Raw genomic sequence first — 14,098 nt, 5'->3', positions numbered from 1 at the left:
GGCTACAGGGTGTTTTTAAGATGGATGAATGAAGGACATATCCGTTAGGCAGTAGGCATCTAAATTCACAAAATCCTGGACCTGGAGTGCAACTTAGGCATTTTTGGAATACAAGGGAACTGAGGTTCCTTCACTGGAGTCTGGGTTAATAGATCCCTCTGGGTTCGGAGGGAAAGCCATCGAAGATGGTTTGCAGCCTCTTCTCAGCCTTGGAGAAGTCTGAGCTTTGACACGCCATCAAATCCCTCTTGCAACTAACTCAAGAATTGTAAAGGTGTGTATTGGATCCAAGACACACGAAAGCCCTGCTGAAATGGCTTTGAGGTGACAAGGGCACTTACATCTATTTAAATTGGTCAGGGGGGAATCTGTGATCGGTGAGTAACCTTATTTGATGAGATGCAGCCGTGTGCTAGAAAATGGGGCCTAGTTGCACACCCCGAGGGTATTTATGTGATAAACAACTAAATAAAGTTTCCTTGACTTCTAGCTCTTTCTCACGATGGTGCATACCCACTGCCTTCTCTCTCATGATCGTCATTCCAAGTGTGGAGTGACTGAGATCTTTAGAAGGCAGGTCTGGGCACCACGAGATCTCTGCCTGGCTGTCACTGAGTGTGGTTTGGCTGTCCTGTGTCCTTCTTGATGTTTGCGTAAAGCTTAACTCTTTGTGCATCCTGTGAGTTTGATTGGCAACCTGAACCCAAGACCGCTGCAGGTGATCAAGCAGAGAAGGCATTGCCGCGTCTGACAACGTGAATTTTGGAAGATCCCTCCAGGCACCCTCAGTTGGAAGCAACTGCTATCAGTGGCCTCAGTTTGGAGATGAGAAACTGAGTTTGAGAAGGCGAGCTGACCTGCCTAAAGTCTCACAGCTGCTTGTGGACAGAGTCAAGACTAGAACTCAAGTCTTCTGTGCACACGCTCTCTGGTTTTGCATTGGCATGCACTCCCCAAAACGTGTTTTGCACAGTGCTGGCCCCATGTATTGCTCTGTGATGAACCGTGTTCTGTATGACTGAGTTTAGTTTGGAGAAATGCTGCGTACCTAGCCCCCTGGAGATTTATACTATACTAAAGGCTCTGAGAAAACATCTAGTTCAGAAATTTTGCTCCATTTAGCTCAAAGATGCCCCAAATTATTTGAACATGGGACTCTTCATTTTTACAACTATTAAACATCTGTATGAATAGCAAATTTGGTGAAACAAGCTATGAGGAAAGCTGGCACTGAGAAAGCTACACTGAATAAAGGGATTAATGACAACTGTCCTCAAAGATGCAACAACCAGATTGTAGGTACTCCATGTGCTTGTTATTAAAAAATCACAAATTGGTTTTAAAATTTATAAATAGTTTGTACCAAAGTTAGTAGTAATGCAGACTATAATCAAGATATGTAGAGCTCTTGTGAGTTACCACGGGGGTTAGGGGTCTTGTTTAGAAAAATCAGTGCTGTGTGGAAAAGTCCCAAGCCCTCAGAGTTTGGAATAGGAGACAGATTTCTGAAAACTCATCAAAAGTTAAACCATCACATCTATGCCACAGATACTGAGCAGAATCAGCCATTCTGCAATGGGGACAAAGGAATTCATATGCTCAGGGCATCACAGGGAGAGCCCTTCTCCCATGGAGGAGTCTCCTCAGGGCCCCTTTCATGTCCTTGTTCCTCAGGCTGTAGATGAAGGGGTTCATCATGGGGGTCACCACAGTGAACAGCACCGCCCCAATCTTGTCTCTGTTGTCAGGGTCAGAGGATGAAGGGAAGAAGTAGACCCCTGCGATGGTCCCGTAGAAGAGGAACACGACTGTCAGGTGAGAGCCACAGGTGGAGAAGGCTTTCCACCGCCCCTCTGTGGGTGAGAGTCTCAGGACAGCCCTGACGACGCAGACATAGGAGATGAGGGTGAGGGCGAAGGGCAGGGTGATGACCCACGAGCCCACGACAAAGAGCACGAGCTCGTTGGCTGTCGTGTCTGAGCAGGACAGCCTGAGCAGCGGGGCCAGGTCACAGAAGAAGTGCGGGAGAGCATTGCCATCACAGAAGACCAGTCGAAGGAGCAGAAGGGTGTGTGTCAGGGCGACAGCATTACTGAGGACCCAGGGGATGGCGGTCAGCCAAAGGCAGAGCCTGGGTCCCATGATGGCCGTGTAGTTCAGAGGGTGGCAGATAGCCACAAAGCGGTCACAGGCCATGACCCCCAAGAGGAAGTTGTCAATGACAACAAAGACAATAGAAAAATACATCTGTGTGACGCAGCTCTCATAGGAGATGGATGGACTCTTGGTCTGAATATTCATCAGCATTTTGGGGACTGAGGTGGAAATGGAGGAAATATCAGCAAAGGCTAGGTTGGCGAGGAAGAGGTACATGGGGGTGTGAAGGTAAGAGTCCAAGCCGATGGCCAGAATGATGAGCCCGTTCCCCACCACGGTGGCCAGGTACATAGCCAGGAAAAGCGCAAAGAGGAGCTCCTGCTGCTCAGGTTGGGTGGAGAGTCCCAGGAGGAGGAATTCGGAGACGCTCGTTTGGTTTCCTAGATGCATATTTCTGCTGATCTGGAGAAAGGACCGCAAAGTCTTCACCCCCACAAGGAAACCCAATGTGGTACTATTCAACTGGGGTCACGGGGAAGCCTGAAGGGGAATGAAGGGTGGAAAAAGGTTACTTAATAAGGGAACTATTTCAGCAGTGCAGAGACTCAGGAAATGCCTTAGAAAGAAAAGACAGGGACATGATAGATACTTCTCCATGAGTATGTTTTAAGCTCTAACATGGTTCTGAATGTGATTTTTACAGTTGGCTCCAAATGTTGTTAGATGCCCTGAATTGAGGGCAATAAGTGATGTACGTGGTTTTCTGAAGATGCTAGATCAGCCCTGAAGGAATTACTTAAAAATTGAACTAACTGGTCCTAAGACCTTTCCCACCACTCACCTGCATCCTTTTGAAGAGTCATTAAAGTGCAGAGTTTGGGAAAGTAGAAACAGCTAAGTGTTAGGAACCCTTATGGGAATATATTGTCATGTGGGTGCTCCTTCTCATTCAAGTTAGGGGGACACTCCCCCAAAAGAACTGTTCTTGGAGAATGTGTACAAGAAAGGGAGACCAGAATTTTACTTCATTCGTGCTTAGATGTTAGGTGGATGGAGAAAAACCTAAAGACTCGGGTTTGCCTCTCTGTCTAAAGCTGGGAGCTCAGCGCATCAGCTCACGACTGATACGGCAGGACCGTCCTGCATCCTCACACGGGACAGAGCACGAGTTGCCCACAGGCCAAGTGGTGGCTTCAGGAGGTCATTGAGCTCAAGCCTCCTTGTTGGGACTCCAACCAGGAAGAAGCCTTTTGTGGTAGAGGAGGTTATAGAATAAGGGATCAGGGAGGGGCTCTCTGATGAAACAGCAGTCATAGAGAGATCAGGGAGGAAACTCATCACCCTTGTCAAGGAAATGCTTCATGGACCAGTCCCTAAAAGGCCTCTGAAGAATCCCAAGTGTTCTCACGATGGAGCAGACCTGCCACCCACAACTCACAGCCCCTTAGTATTCCATGGCAGCAGACAGAAGACATCCCCCTTTCCACCGCCAGCCTTCTCCTTGTGGCTCCCTGCGACACACCCCCACACTGCAGAGCAAACTCAGCTCAGAAGGGAGGATGCAGGCTGCGAAGGACGTGAAACTAAAGTTTCTGTTCATAACTGGGCCGGGCTTTTGAATCCCTGGTGAAGTAGGCCTTTAGTACCAAGGTAAAACTTATTTTTAAAAACTAGAAGCAACCAGAAAGGCATAGAGACCTCCCAAGATATTACCCGGGGGTCAGGGAAGGGAGATTAGACCCAGTCTGGTTTTCTTTGTGGCTTATTGGGAACACTATTGTCTGGAGAGCCAAGCGGTGCTGGTCTGGTCTTTCCTGATTTCTCCTCATTTTTTGCTCTCCTCTACTTATTCCCAAAATTCTTGTCCTTAAACAATGAGAGAGAGCCAAGTCCCCACGTAGCTTTTCTTTCCATGAAGAGGCCAGGAAAGAAAGAAAGAAACCTCCACCCCAGGGTCCTGGAAGACCGAAAGGGATCAGAGACTGGAGCAGGGTCCCCGAGGTCTCTCCGACCCTGAGAAGCTTGACTTACAGATGAAAGACGGATGGGGGTGGAGGGAGAGAGACTGAGGCTTGGATGTAGGAGAGAGGCGCCAGGGCCAAACTAAAGTGAGATAAAGGACCAGCAGCATGTCCCTCTAACCCCAGGGCCAGACACGGAGCAGCCTTCGAGGGTCCTGCGAGGGTTGAGCCCTGGACTGGTTTGGGATCGACTAGCATGAGCAAGTGTGTATTCTGAGTGACAGTCTCACCTTCCTGCCCTCCCTGTCCTGCCACCAGAAGTCCTGCAAAACTTGCCCGAGTCCCTGGGGCCCCTGCCTAACTAGCTGAGAGCCGCGGTGCTACAGTCTAAACGGGCTCACCTCTGAAAGACGCTAGGACCTCAGGAAGTCACTGGACTGAAGACCCCGCAGCGTAGCTTGTTGATGACAAGGCTGCAGGGGGAGACAGAGAGCAGGTCCCGTGTACTTCCCAGAAGCAGGCTCTTTCCCCAAGCACAGAGCTGATAAAGGCATGGGCAGGCTCACATGGGACAGTCAATTCCTCCTAGGCCCCTGGAGACAGTGTCCCTGAAGGCTTTCCTCAGGACAGATGGGTGTTTTCACACCCCAGGCACCACGAGGTGCGCGGGGAACAGACGGGCTGCTCTGTTTTCTTGTTTGTCTTCCCGGCCTCTTCCCACCTGTGATTTCCTATTTGTAACTTAGGTGCTTAATGCTCTTTGTAGCAACTGAATTGTTTGCTGCGTGTCTTATGTCCCCAGTGAACTGGCAAGCATTTTGAGATCGCCTTCTCTGTTTCCTCTCTAGTGCCTAATCGAGGGGAAACAGTAAACACCCTGAGAACTGAGGGTAATTCCTGCACTAGGGATTATGACTCCAAAGAGACGCCGTCTCCCATGGAAGTGGGTAGACTACAGTCTCAGTCCCACCTGAGTGACGGTCAGGGTTGGAAGGGAATCTGGGGACCGAGGGATTCAGCACTCGGGGCTCACAGTTGCAAACTAAATAAACTCTGGGTTTTTACGAGTGGAAGAAACAGATTGAGATGATACTGGGTGGTTCACAGATACACTGGGGAGGCTGCAAATACGGACCCTGAGGTAGACAGGAGAAAGGGATGGTATGAAACCAGAGACATAAGCAAAATTCATGGACTCCTACATCTCATGATTGCATCTGCTTCATAATATAATTCAGTGATTTCTCACCCTAAACAAGAACACTCACTCCCCCTTAACAGGAAATGACTTAACCTATAGGCTGATTGAGTTCATGAGTAACGTCCAAAATAAGTGGGTGATGAGAAGAAAGCAAAGGCAAGCTGTTTTATCTACCTATCATCCTCTGTCTGGTCATGACCGGAAAAGAAATGTGTGTGGAACCAGAATCCTTTTTTCTACAACTTGTCCATGAGGGATACTTTTGAGTTCCTTCTCCTACTACTGTTATGATCTGAAAGTTTGTGTCCTCTTAAAATTCACATGTTGAAACATGACCCCAGGTGATGGCGTTAGGAGGTAGGCTCTTGGAAGCTGATTAGGTCATGGGGACAGAGCCCTCAGGAATGGGATTAGCATCCTTATAAATGAGGTCTGAAAAAGCTCCCTTGCCCCTTCCACTTCGTGACGATGCAATGAGAAAATGGCAGTCCGTGAACCAGGAGGCAGGCTCTCAGACACTGAATTGCTACAGCCTTGGTCTTGGACTTCTAGCCTCCAGGACTGTAAGCAATACATTTCTGTTGTTTATAAGCCACCTGGTTGTATTTTGTTATAGTAGCCCGAAGGGACTATGATAACTACTATCTCAGCATGGGTCTTCCCATTTCTAGAGCCTGAAGGAAGAATCCAAGTCTTGAAATTTTATTGGGAAGATGAAATCCCACGATGTAAGGAAGAGGACAAGACAAGGAACAGAGGCTGGGCTAGATGCAGTATAATGCAGTGGAGTGAATTACTGCAAGGGTGAGTGTTCACGAGATGCAAGAGCTGGGGAAAACTACTCATCAGATAAGTTTTATTATGTTAGACTCCTCTGCAAGGAGAAATCATAGCTGGGATCAGTCCAGGGAGAGAAGAAAGGGACACCTGTGTACCCCATTTCTTTTCTTCTCTTGCTTCCCATCCACCAAGGCTCACCCCGTGGGGACCTGACTCTCTTGAACTTGCATGCTGCATCATCTGGCCCCTCGGTGGCCACACAGAAGGTTGGGAACCACATTCCTCAGTACGACTGTTGATCTGAGTCCAGAGGCTGAGGGGAATTTGCGTGGTCACGCGTGGCCCAGCTTCAGTGTGGGGGAGAGCTTGGAAAGAGGCAGCAGCATTTGGAAGGAGAACTATGTCTTTAGAAAGAAGAGAGTAATATAAAGCTTGTGTCCAACACGATCCACCTCTTGTGCTACTCATATCTATTCGTGCCCCTCCTTATCTCTAGTTTCATTTTTTTTTTTTGCAAAACAATGAAAATACTGAGAAGGGAAGTGCAAGTCCAGTCTGTCTAGAGGTCCTCATCCTTTGTTCATCACTTCCCAGCGATCCCTTTAAGGAGGCTTGAAGGGAATGACATGGTTGGATGAGATGGTTGGATGGCATCACCGACTCAATAGACATGAGTTTGGGTGAACTCTGGGAGTTGGTGATGGACAGGGAGGTGTGGTGTGCTGCGGTTCATGGGGTTGCAAAGAGTCAGACACGACTGACCACTGAACTGAACTGAATTGATAGATCTTTTATTCTCAATTCTCTCTGCTCCCATGTAATAAATACTGTGAAATAAGATTTTTGTCAGACTGGGCTGAGCTTTTTGTTGTTCACTCACCCAGTTGTGTCTGACTCTGCGACCCTGTGGACTGCAGCATGCCAGGCCTCCCTCTCCATCAGCAACTCCCGGAGTTCACTCAAACTCATGTCCATCAGGTGGGTGATGCCATCCAACCGTCTCATCCTCTGTCGTCCCCTTCTCCTCCTGCCTTCAATCTTCCCCAGCATCAGGTCTTTCCCAATGCGTCAGCTTTGAGCTTTGGAGAGGCACAAACAGTTAAAAGGCTTGTTTTCCTTTTTCACCCCTGAAGTACTAACTTTTGACCACTTGGGGGCAGTATCACCCTGGTTGAGACCGCCCCCGCTTCAGGGTGGTGGACAGAGTGACCTCCGGGAAAACTAGGGAGAGAGTGTCGGCACAGTCCTCCAGTCTGTAGCTGATGCTGAGACTCTGATTAATATTCTTCCTTTCCCTCCGCCATCACTAAATCCTAAATGAAGGACGTGTGTGCTGGCATAAAATGGGGTTTCTCAAGTTGCTTCATAAGCATCACCCAAGCGTGTGGTCTATCCTCTGAAGACTGTGGTCCATCTCTGCTGAATAGCCTCCTTTTCCCAATGCCGCGACTGCCGTCCTTTTCCTTCTCAAGAGGACTGGATTGAAATCAAAAAAAGGAAACCAAGGCAATTCACAAATCGGATCCAGTGGACAGAGAGAAGCCCAAGCGATGATCACCATCGCATATAAAACACTTACTGGTTTCCACTGTTGTTGTCTGCTCACTAAGTCGTGTCTGACTCTGCGACCCCATGGACTGCAGCACGCCAGGCTTCCTTGTCCTTCACTGTCCCCTGGAGTTCGCTCAGATTCATGTCCATTGAGTGATGTTATCCAACCATCTCATCCTCTGCCGCCCTCTTCTCCTTTTGCCTTCAATCTTTCCCAGAATCAGGGTCTTTTCCAATGAGCTGGCCCTTCACATTAGGTGACCAAATTATTGGAGCTTCAGAATCAGTCATTCCAATGGATATTCAAGGTTAATTTCCTTTATGATTGACTGGTTGGATCTCCTTGCAGTCCAAGTACTCTCGAGAGTCTTCTCCAACACCACAGTTCAAAAGCATCAGTTCTTCATTGCTCAGCGTCCTTTATGGTCCAACTCTCACATCTGTACATGACTACTGGAGAAACCATAGCTTTGACTATACGGACATTTTTGGCAAAGTGCTGTCTCTGCTTTTTAATATACTGTCTAGGTTTGTCATAGTTTTCCTTCCAAGGAGCAAGTATGTTTTAATTTCATGGCTGCAGTCACCATCTGGAATCTGGACTTTGGAGCCCAAGAAAATAAAATCTGTCATTGCTTCCACTTTTTCCCCTTTTATTTGCCATGAAGTGATGGGACTGGATGCTATGATTTTAGTTTTTTGAATGTTGAGTTTCAAGCCAGCTTTTCCACACTCTTCTTTCACCCTCATCAAGAGGCTCTTTAGTTCCTCTTCACTTTCTGCCATTCAGTTCAGTTCAGTTCAGTCACTCAGTCGTGTCTGACTCTTTGCGATCCCATGAATCGCAGCACACCAGGCCTCCCTGTCCATCACCAACTCCCGGAGTTCACTCAGACTCACGTCCATCGAGTCAGTGATGCCATCCAGCCATCTCATCCTCTGCCGTCCCCTTCTCCTCCTGCCCCCAATCCCTCCCAGCATCAGAGTCTTTTCCAATGAGTCAACTCTTCGCATGAGGTGGCCAAAGTACTGGAGTTTCAGCTTTAGCATCATTCCTTCCAATGAACACCCAAGACTGATCTCCTTGCTATTTAGGTTGGTCATAACTTTCCTTCCAAAGAGTAAGCGTCTTTTAATTTCATGGCTGCAATCATCATCTGCAGTGATTTTGGAGCCCCCCAAAATAAAGTCTGACACTGTTTCCACTGTTTTTCCATCTATTTCCCATGAAGTGATGGGACCAGATGCCATGATCTTCGTTTTCTGAATGTTGAGCTTTAAGCCAACTTTTTTACTCTCCACTTTCACTTTCATCAAGAGGCTTTTTAGTTCCTCTTCACTTTCTGCCATAAAGCTGGTGTCATCTGCATATCTGATGTTGTTGATATTTCTCCTGGCAATCTTGATTCTAGCTTGTGCTTCTTCCAGCCCAGTGTTTCTCATGATATACTCTGCATAGAAGTTAAATAAACAGGGTGACAATATACAGCCTTGACGTACTCCTTTTCCTATTTGGAACCAGTCTGTTGTTCCATGTCCAGTTCTAACTGTTGCTTCCTGACCTGCATACAGGTTTCTCAAGAGGCAGGTCAGGTGGTTCTGCCATTAGAGAGGTTTATTTGTATATCTGAGTTTGTTGATATTTCTCCTGGAAATCTCGGTTCCAGCTTGTGCTTCATCCAGCCCAGAATTTTGCATGATGTACTCTGCATACAGGGCTTCCTTGGTGGCTCAGATGGTAAAGAATCTGCCTGCAATGCAGGAGACCTGGGTTTGATCCCTGGGTTGGGAAGATGCCCTGGAGAAGGAAATGACAACCCACTCCAGTATTCTTTCCTGGAGAATCCTCATGGACAGAGGAGCCTGGAGGGCTACAGTCCATGGGGTCACAAAGAGTTGGACATGACTGAGTGACTAAGCACACAGAACTCTGCATATAAGTTACATAAGCAGGGTGACAATATACAGCCTTGTCTTCTTTCCCAGTTTTGAACCAATTCATTGTTCCATGTAAGATTCTAACCGTTGCTTCTTGATCCACATACAGGTTTCTCAGAAGACAGGTAAGTTGGTCTGGTAGTCCCATCTCCTTAAGTATTTTCCACAGTTTGTTGTGATCCACAGTCAAAGGCTTTAGCACAGTCAATGAAGCAGAAGTAGATGTTTTTTCTGGAATTCCCTTGGTTTCTGTATGATCCAACGGATGCTGGCAATTTGATCTCTGGTTCCCCTGCCTTTTCTAAACCCGGCTTGAACATCTGGGATGTCTCAGTTCACATACTGCTGAAGCCTAACTTGAAGGATATTGAGCATAACCTTGCTAGCATGTGAAATGAGTGCAATTGTGAGGCAGTTTGAACTTTCTTTTGCAGAATCTGTGATTTTATGTGGTTTTCAAAGTCACTGCTGAGAGAGAGATAATCGTTATGAAAATACCTCTTGTGTTGATTTTTGACGGTGTACTGCGGCTTATTTTGAACCCACCCAGTATCCCTGAAACAAACTGCCCGAGATGTACTGTTGTACGGTAATCTCTCGCGTTCAGTGATTTCCCCACCCAGCCATCTCCCCCTCTCCATGCTTTAGTTGTAATTGGACAACACCCACGTGCTTGGGCAAACACTCTCTATGTGGTTTTCTTGGTCTTCAACATGTGGGAATGGGAAATTGAAATTTCTGGGAATTTGTACGAAAAGTATAAGGTCATAAGTCATGCTTAAAATATTTTCAGCATTCTTAGTACTCTTTACTCATTAGTTCAGGTATCTAAAATTTGCTAAATAATTACAAATTTTAGGAGTTTTAGTATATACTAAGTACTGTAGACTATAGGGGATGACCTGGTGGCTCAGTCAGTAAAGAATCCACCTGTAATGCACGAGACTGCCTGCTGTGCAGGAGACCTGGGTTGGATCCCCAGGTCAAGAAGATTCCTTGGAGAAGGAAATTGCAACCCACTCCAGTTTTCTTCCTGGAAAGTCCCATGGACAGAGAAGCCTGGCAGGCTACAGTACATGGGGTAGTAAGAGACACAACTTAGCCACCAAAGCACCACCGTTGTAGACTACAGAGAACAGCCAAACACTGGAAAATGCTCCAGGGACGTGACTGCACAGTACTTGGATAAATGAGCATTCAGGTCTCCCAATACGATTAAAAGTATTAGACAGAATCATGTTAAAAGTGCCAGTTTAAGGACTTATTTTTTCTATATTATTTCCTGGAACATGTCTCATAGGATTTGTGTAAAGTATCTTATGCATATAAACACTACTTCCTTTACTTGCAAGAATAACTCACTGTTAACAGCAAACAGACACATGGGAACAGCTACCATCAAGACTGACCGATCAGATCACGACGGTTTCTCCCAGTGCTTCTAGTTCTGCTCTCAGAACTCAATTTCCTGGTTGGTCCCCACTTTCTTCCTGACGTGAGTGGATCCCTCTGAACCAGTAACCTCTCTATATTGATGGTTATGCTTTGTTTACTTTTTTAAAATTAAATTATATTTTATTTCTTTTTAAAATTAATCTGTAATTTATCTGCAGCATTATATTTGTTTTAGGCATACAACATAGTGATTCAATTATTGTTGTAGATTGTATTCCATTTAAACTTTTGGTATTTTGGCTATTTTCCCTATGCTGTACAATATATCCTCGTATCTGATTTATTTTATACATAAAAGGTACATATTTTGTAGCTCTTACTCCTCTTTCCCTGTCTTGCCTTTCCTCTCTTCCCTCTCCCTGCTGCTAACCACTAGTCTCTTCTCTGTAGAATTTTTGTAGACTTTTTGATGATAGCCATTCTGACAGCTGTAAGGTGCTATCTCATTGAAGGTTTTCATTTGCATTTCCCTGATAATTAGTGATGTTGAGTGATTATTATGCTTTAATTCCTGCAGCAGAATTATAATAACTTTCTCAATTTTCCTGATTTCGCAATTACCTTTTTTCAGACTTTGGATTTAAAAATAAATACTTTCTTCTGGGGGAGGGGGCGTGTGGGGAGAAACACCAGGAAGGGATTTCCACATAGAAGCACCACTCCTGCTGCTGTAACTCACCCTTTTTCTCATCCACCAGTAAAACTGTACGAAAAGGGTTGGAGGAATTCATTGTATCAACACACTAGTGATATTTCTGTCATGTGTTCTGGCCACAATGTGCTTATCGATTCACAGTGGAATCACATGGTTACTTGATTATATTGCGTGATAAACTGCGTTTTAATAAAGTTCTAATGAGTCAGGCATAGTTAGAGAATGCCAGCAGAAGGGCAGTGTACCTCCTGGGCATACTTCTCTGTAAGTCATTTGATACCAAGAACAGACTCACAAACCCAAATGGCTGCACATGAAAAGGATGAGCAGGGCTTTGAAAGAAGTAGAAAATTTGAAAGTAGCAGTGAAGATGCAGGAGAGGAAAAGTGGAGGAAACCTAAAATAATTTTGCAAGTTCTGACTTCCACTTATGCTACCATGAGTCTACCTTGTTACCAGGGGCTGGGGGGTGGGGGCGGGGTATGTGGGGGAGGGGTAACCATCATTTTCTCAAAGAAACATCATTGATTGACAGGTCAGTCCCATGATATGACTCATGATGCACTGATATTCCACTCAGTGTTCTAATTTCCTCACACAAAGACTCTTATTTTAAGCGAATAATTTATTAATAAGAAGGAGGAGCTCATTACATTCAGCTAAAATATATTCAGGAAGGTAACTGGGGGAACTCCGTAATTCAATGGAAAGGACTGATCAGCACTTCAGAGCCTTCTTCCCAACAGGGTAACATTTCAACACTCTTCCTTTTGCGTGGTGCTCAGTCATGTCTGACTCTTTTACAACCCCATGGACAGTAGCCCACCAGGCTCCTCTGTCCATGGGATTTTCCAGGCAAGGATACTGGAGCGGGTTGCCATTTCTTCCTCCAGAGGATCTTCCTGATTCAGAGACCGAACCTGTGTCTCTTGTGTCCCCTGCATTAACATGTGGATTCTTTACCACTGAGCCACCAGGGAAGCCCCTTCCTTTGGAATTCCAAGTTAGTTTTCTCTATGATTTGTGACAATGAGTACAAATGAAAGGAGGCAAGAAAATGCAGTTGCAAACTTTTGTTCGCATTCTCAACAATGCCAAGTTCACTATGTACATTTAATTGATTCATTATGTTCTGATGTGACTTGACCTGGGTTTGTTCTTAAGCAACCTGCCCACCAGAGAACTTTCTTTCTCTTCTTCAATGTTTAGTTGAAAGCAAAGGCATTTTTAATATTGTTAAATCTATAGCTGTTCCTGGAATAAGTAACACATGTTTAGTTCTCCCTATCATGTGAAATTATATAAAACATTTTAAAGTACTAAATCTAGTTTTGAAGAGAGGAAGTAACCAAAGCAAAAAGTGTTAATCTAGGGAAAACATTAAAAATTTAGGAAAAACACAAAAACATCATCACTGTGATGATGGAAAGTTTACTTGTCAAATAAATTTATATGAGCTTCAGATTCCTCTTATAAGTGACTATTTTCCCAATTATAAGAGTAACAGATTCTTATATTTAAAATCATGAAAAATGCCTAAATGGGTATAGAAGAAAAACATTATCCATAATTCTACAAATCACATATAACAACTGTTCACTTTTTGGTATATTTCTATTCATTATTATGCATATGTATTTTTACAAAATTGGGTTCCTATTGTAAATAAAGATTTGTACCTTGCTTTTTATCACTTATAAGTGCCTTTATTATGAAATATTAAATGTAATTCAAAGTACACTCTATTTTTGTATCCAATATTTGAAATTATATGTTAATAGCTTTTTAAAATAAATTAAGAAACAGCCTTGTATTTTCATTTTTGTTTGACTCAGTTATTTGAGGTTACACTTTTAGAATAAGAATTATTGAATCAAAGAAGAGAAAGTTTTCTAGGCCTTTGGTGTACTTAGTCACAGCATTCAGAAGGTGTAGCTGACTACAGAGTTAAAAATTCAATAACTAACCTTCTCTTTTAACTCTTGCATTAAATCAAATAATGTACACATGTTGTTTTTTCTGCTAACTATGCTGATAAGTTCTTTCCTGTTTTGCTAGTTGTTCTTATCTTGAGTCACAGGTGCTTAGGACCTGTGGTCGGCAGAAAAACTGTCGGAACATCTTGACCAAAGGCAGACAACCACAATGGCCACGAATCGTGGGAAAGTCAAGAACAGTGGCACCTGCTCAGCGAAGCCTTGGTCACATAGTCCCGCCACCCAGACCCTCATAATTCTCCTTAAATTGACCTACCCTCTTTCAGAGAGCAGAAGGGCAGTTTTCAACATGCTAGTCTGCTACCCGCCTCGTTTGCCAGCAAATTAATAAATTTCTCTTTCTTTGTCCTCACAACCTTGATCTCATTACTCTTTCTTTCTTTGTTATTTTTTAAATTATGAAAGTATTGATAGCATATTTACAGGAGACTTGGAAAATACAGAACAAAGTTACATTTAGTTC

The 14,098-nt window shown here is 44.7% G+C and overlaps 1 protein-coding gene across 1 annotated transcript; it reads right to left on the bottom strand.

The window, feature by feature from the left end:
- Positions 1-1,599: 1,599 nt before the first annotated feature.
- Positions 1,600-2,580, bottom strand: LOC113905998 (olfactory receptor 1S1-like). Its single transcript, XM_027564029.1, has one exon. It carries the CDS (start codon positions 2,545-2,547, stop codon positions 1,600-1,602), a length of 948 nt encoding a protein of 315 aa, XP_027419830.1. The 5' UTR covers positions 2,548-2,580.
- Between the last annotated feature and the right edge of the window lie 11,518 nt (positions 2,581-14,098).

Source organism: Bos indicus x Bos taurus, chromosome 15 (genome assembly GCF_003369695.1).
Source record: "Bos indicus x Bos taurus breed Angus x Brahman F1 hybrid chromosome 15, Bos_hybrid_MaternalHap_v2.0, whole genome shotgun sequence".
Taxonomy (NCBI): Eukaryota; Metazoa; Chordata; class Mammalia; order Artiodactyla; family Bovidae; genus Bos; species Bos indicus x Bos taurus.
The sequence above is the reverse complement of the archived record's forward strand: the minus strand, read 5'-3'. Positions and strand labels throughout refer to the sequence as shown.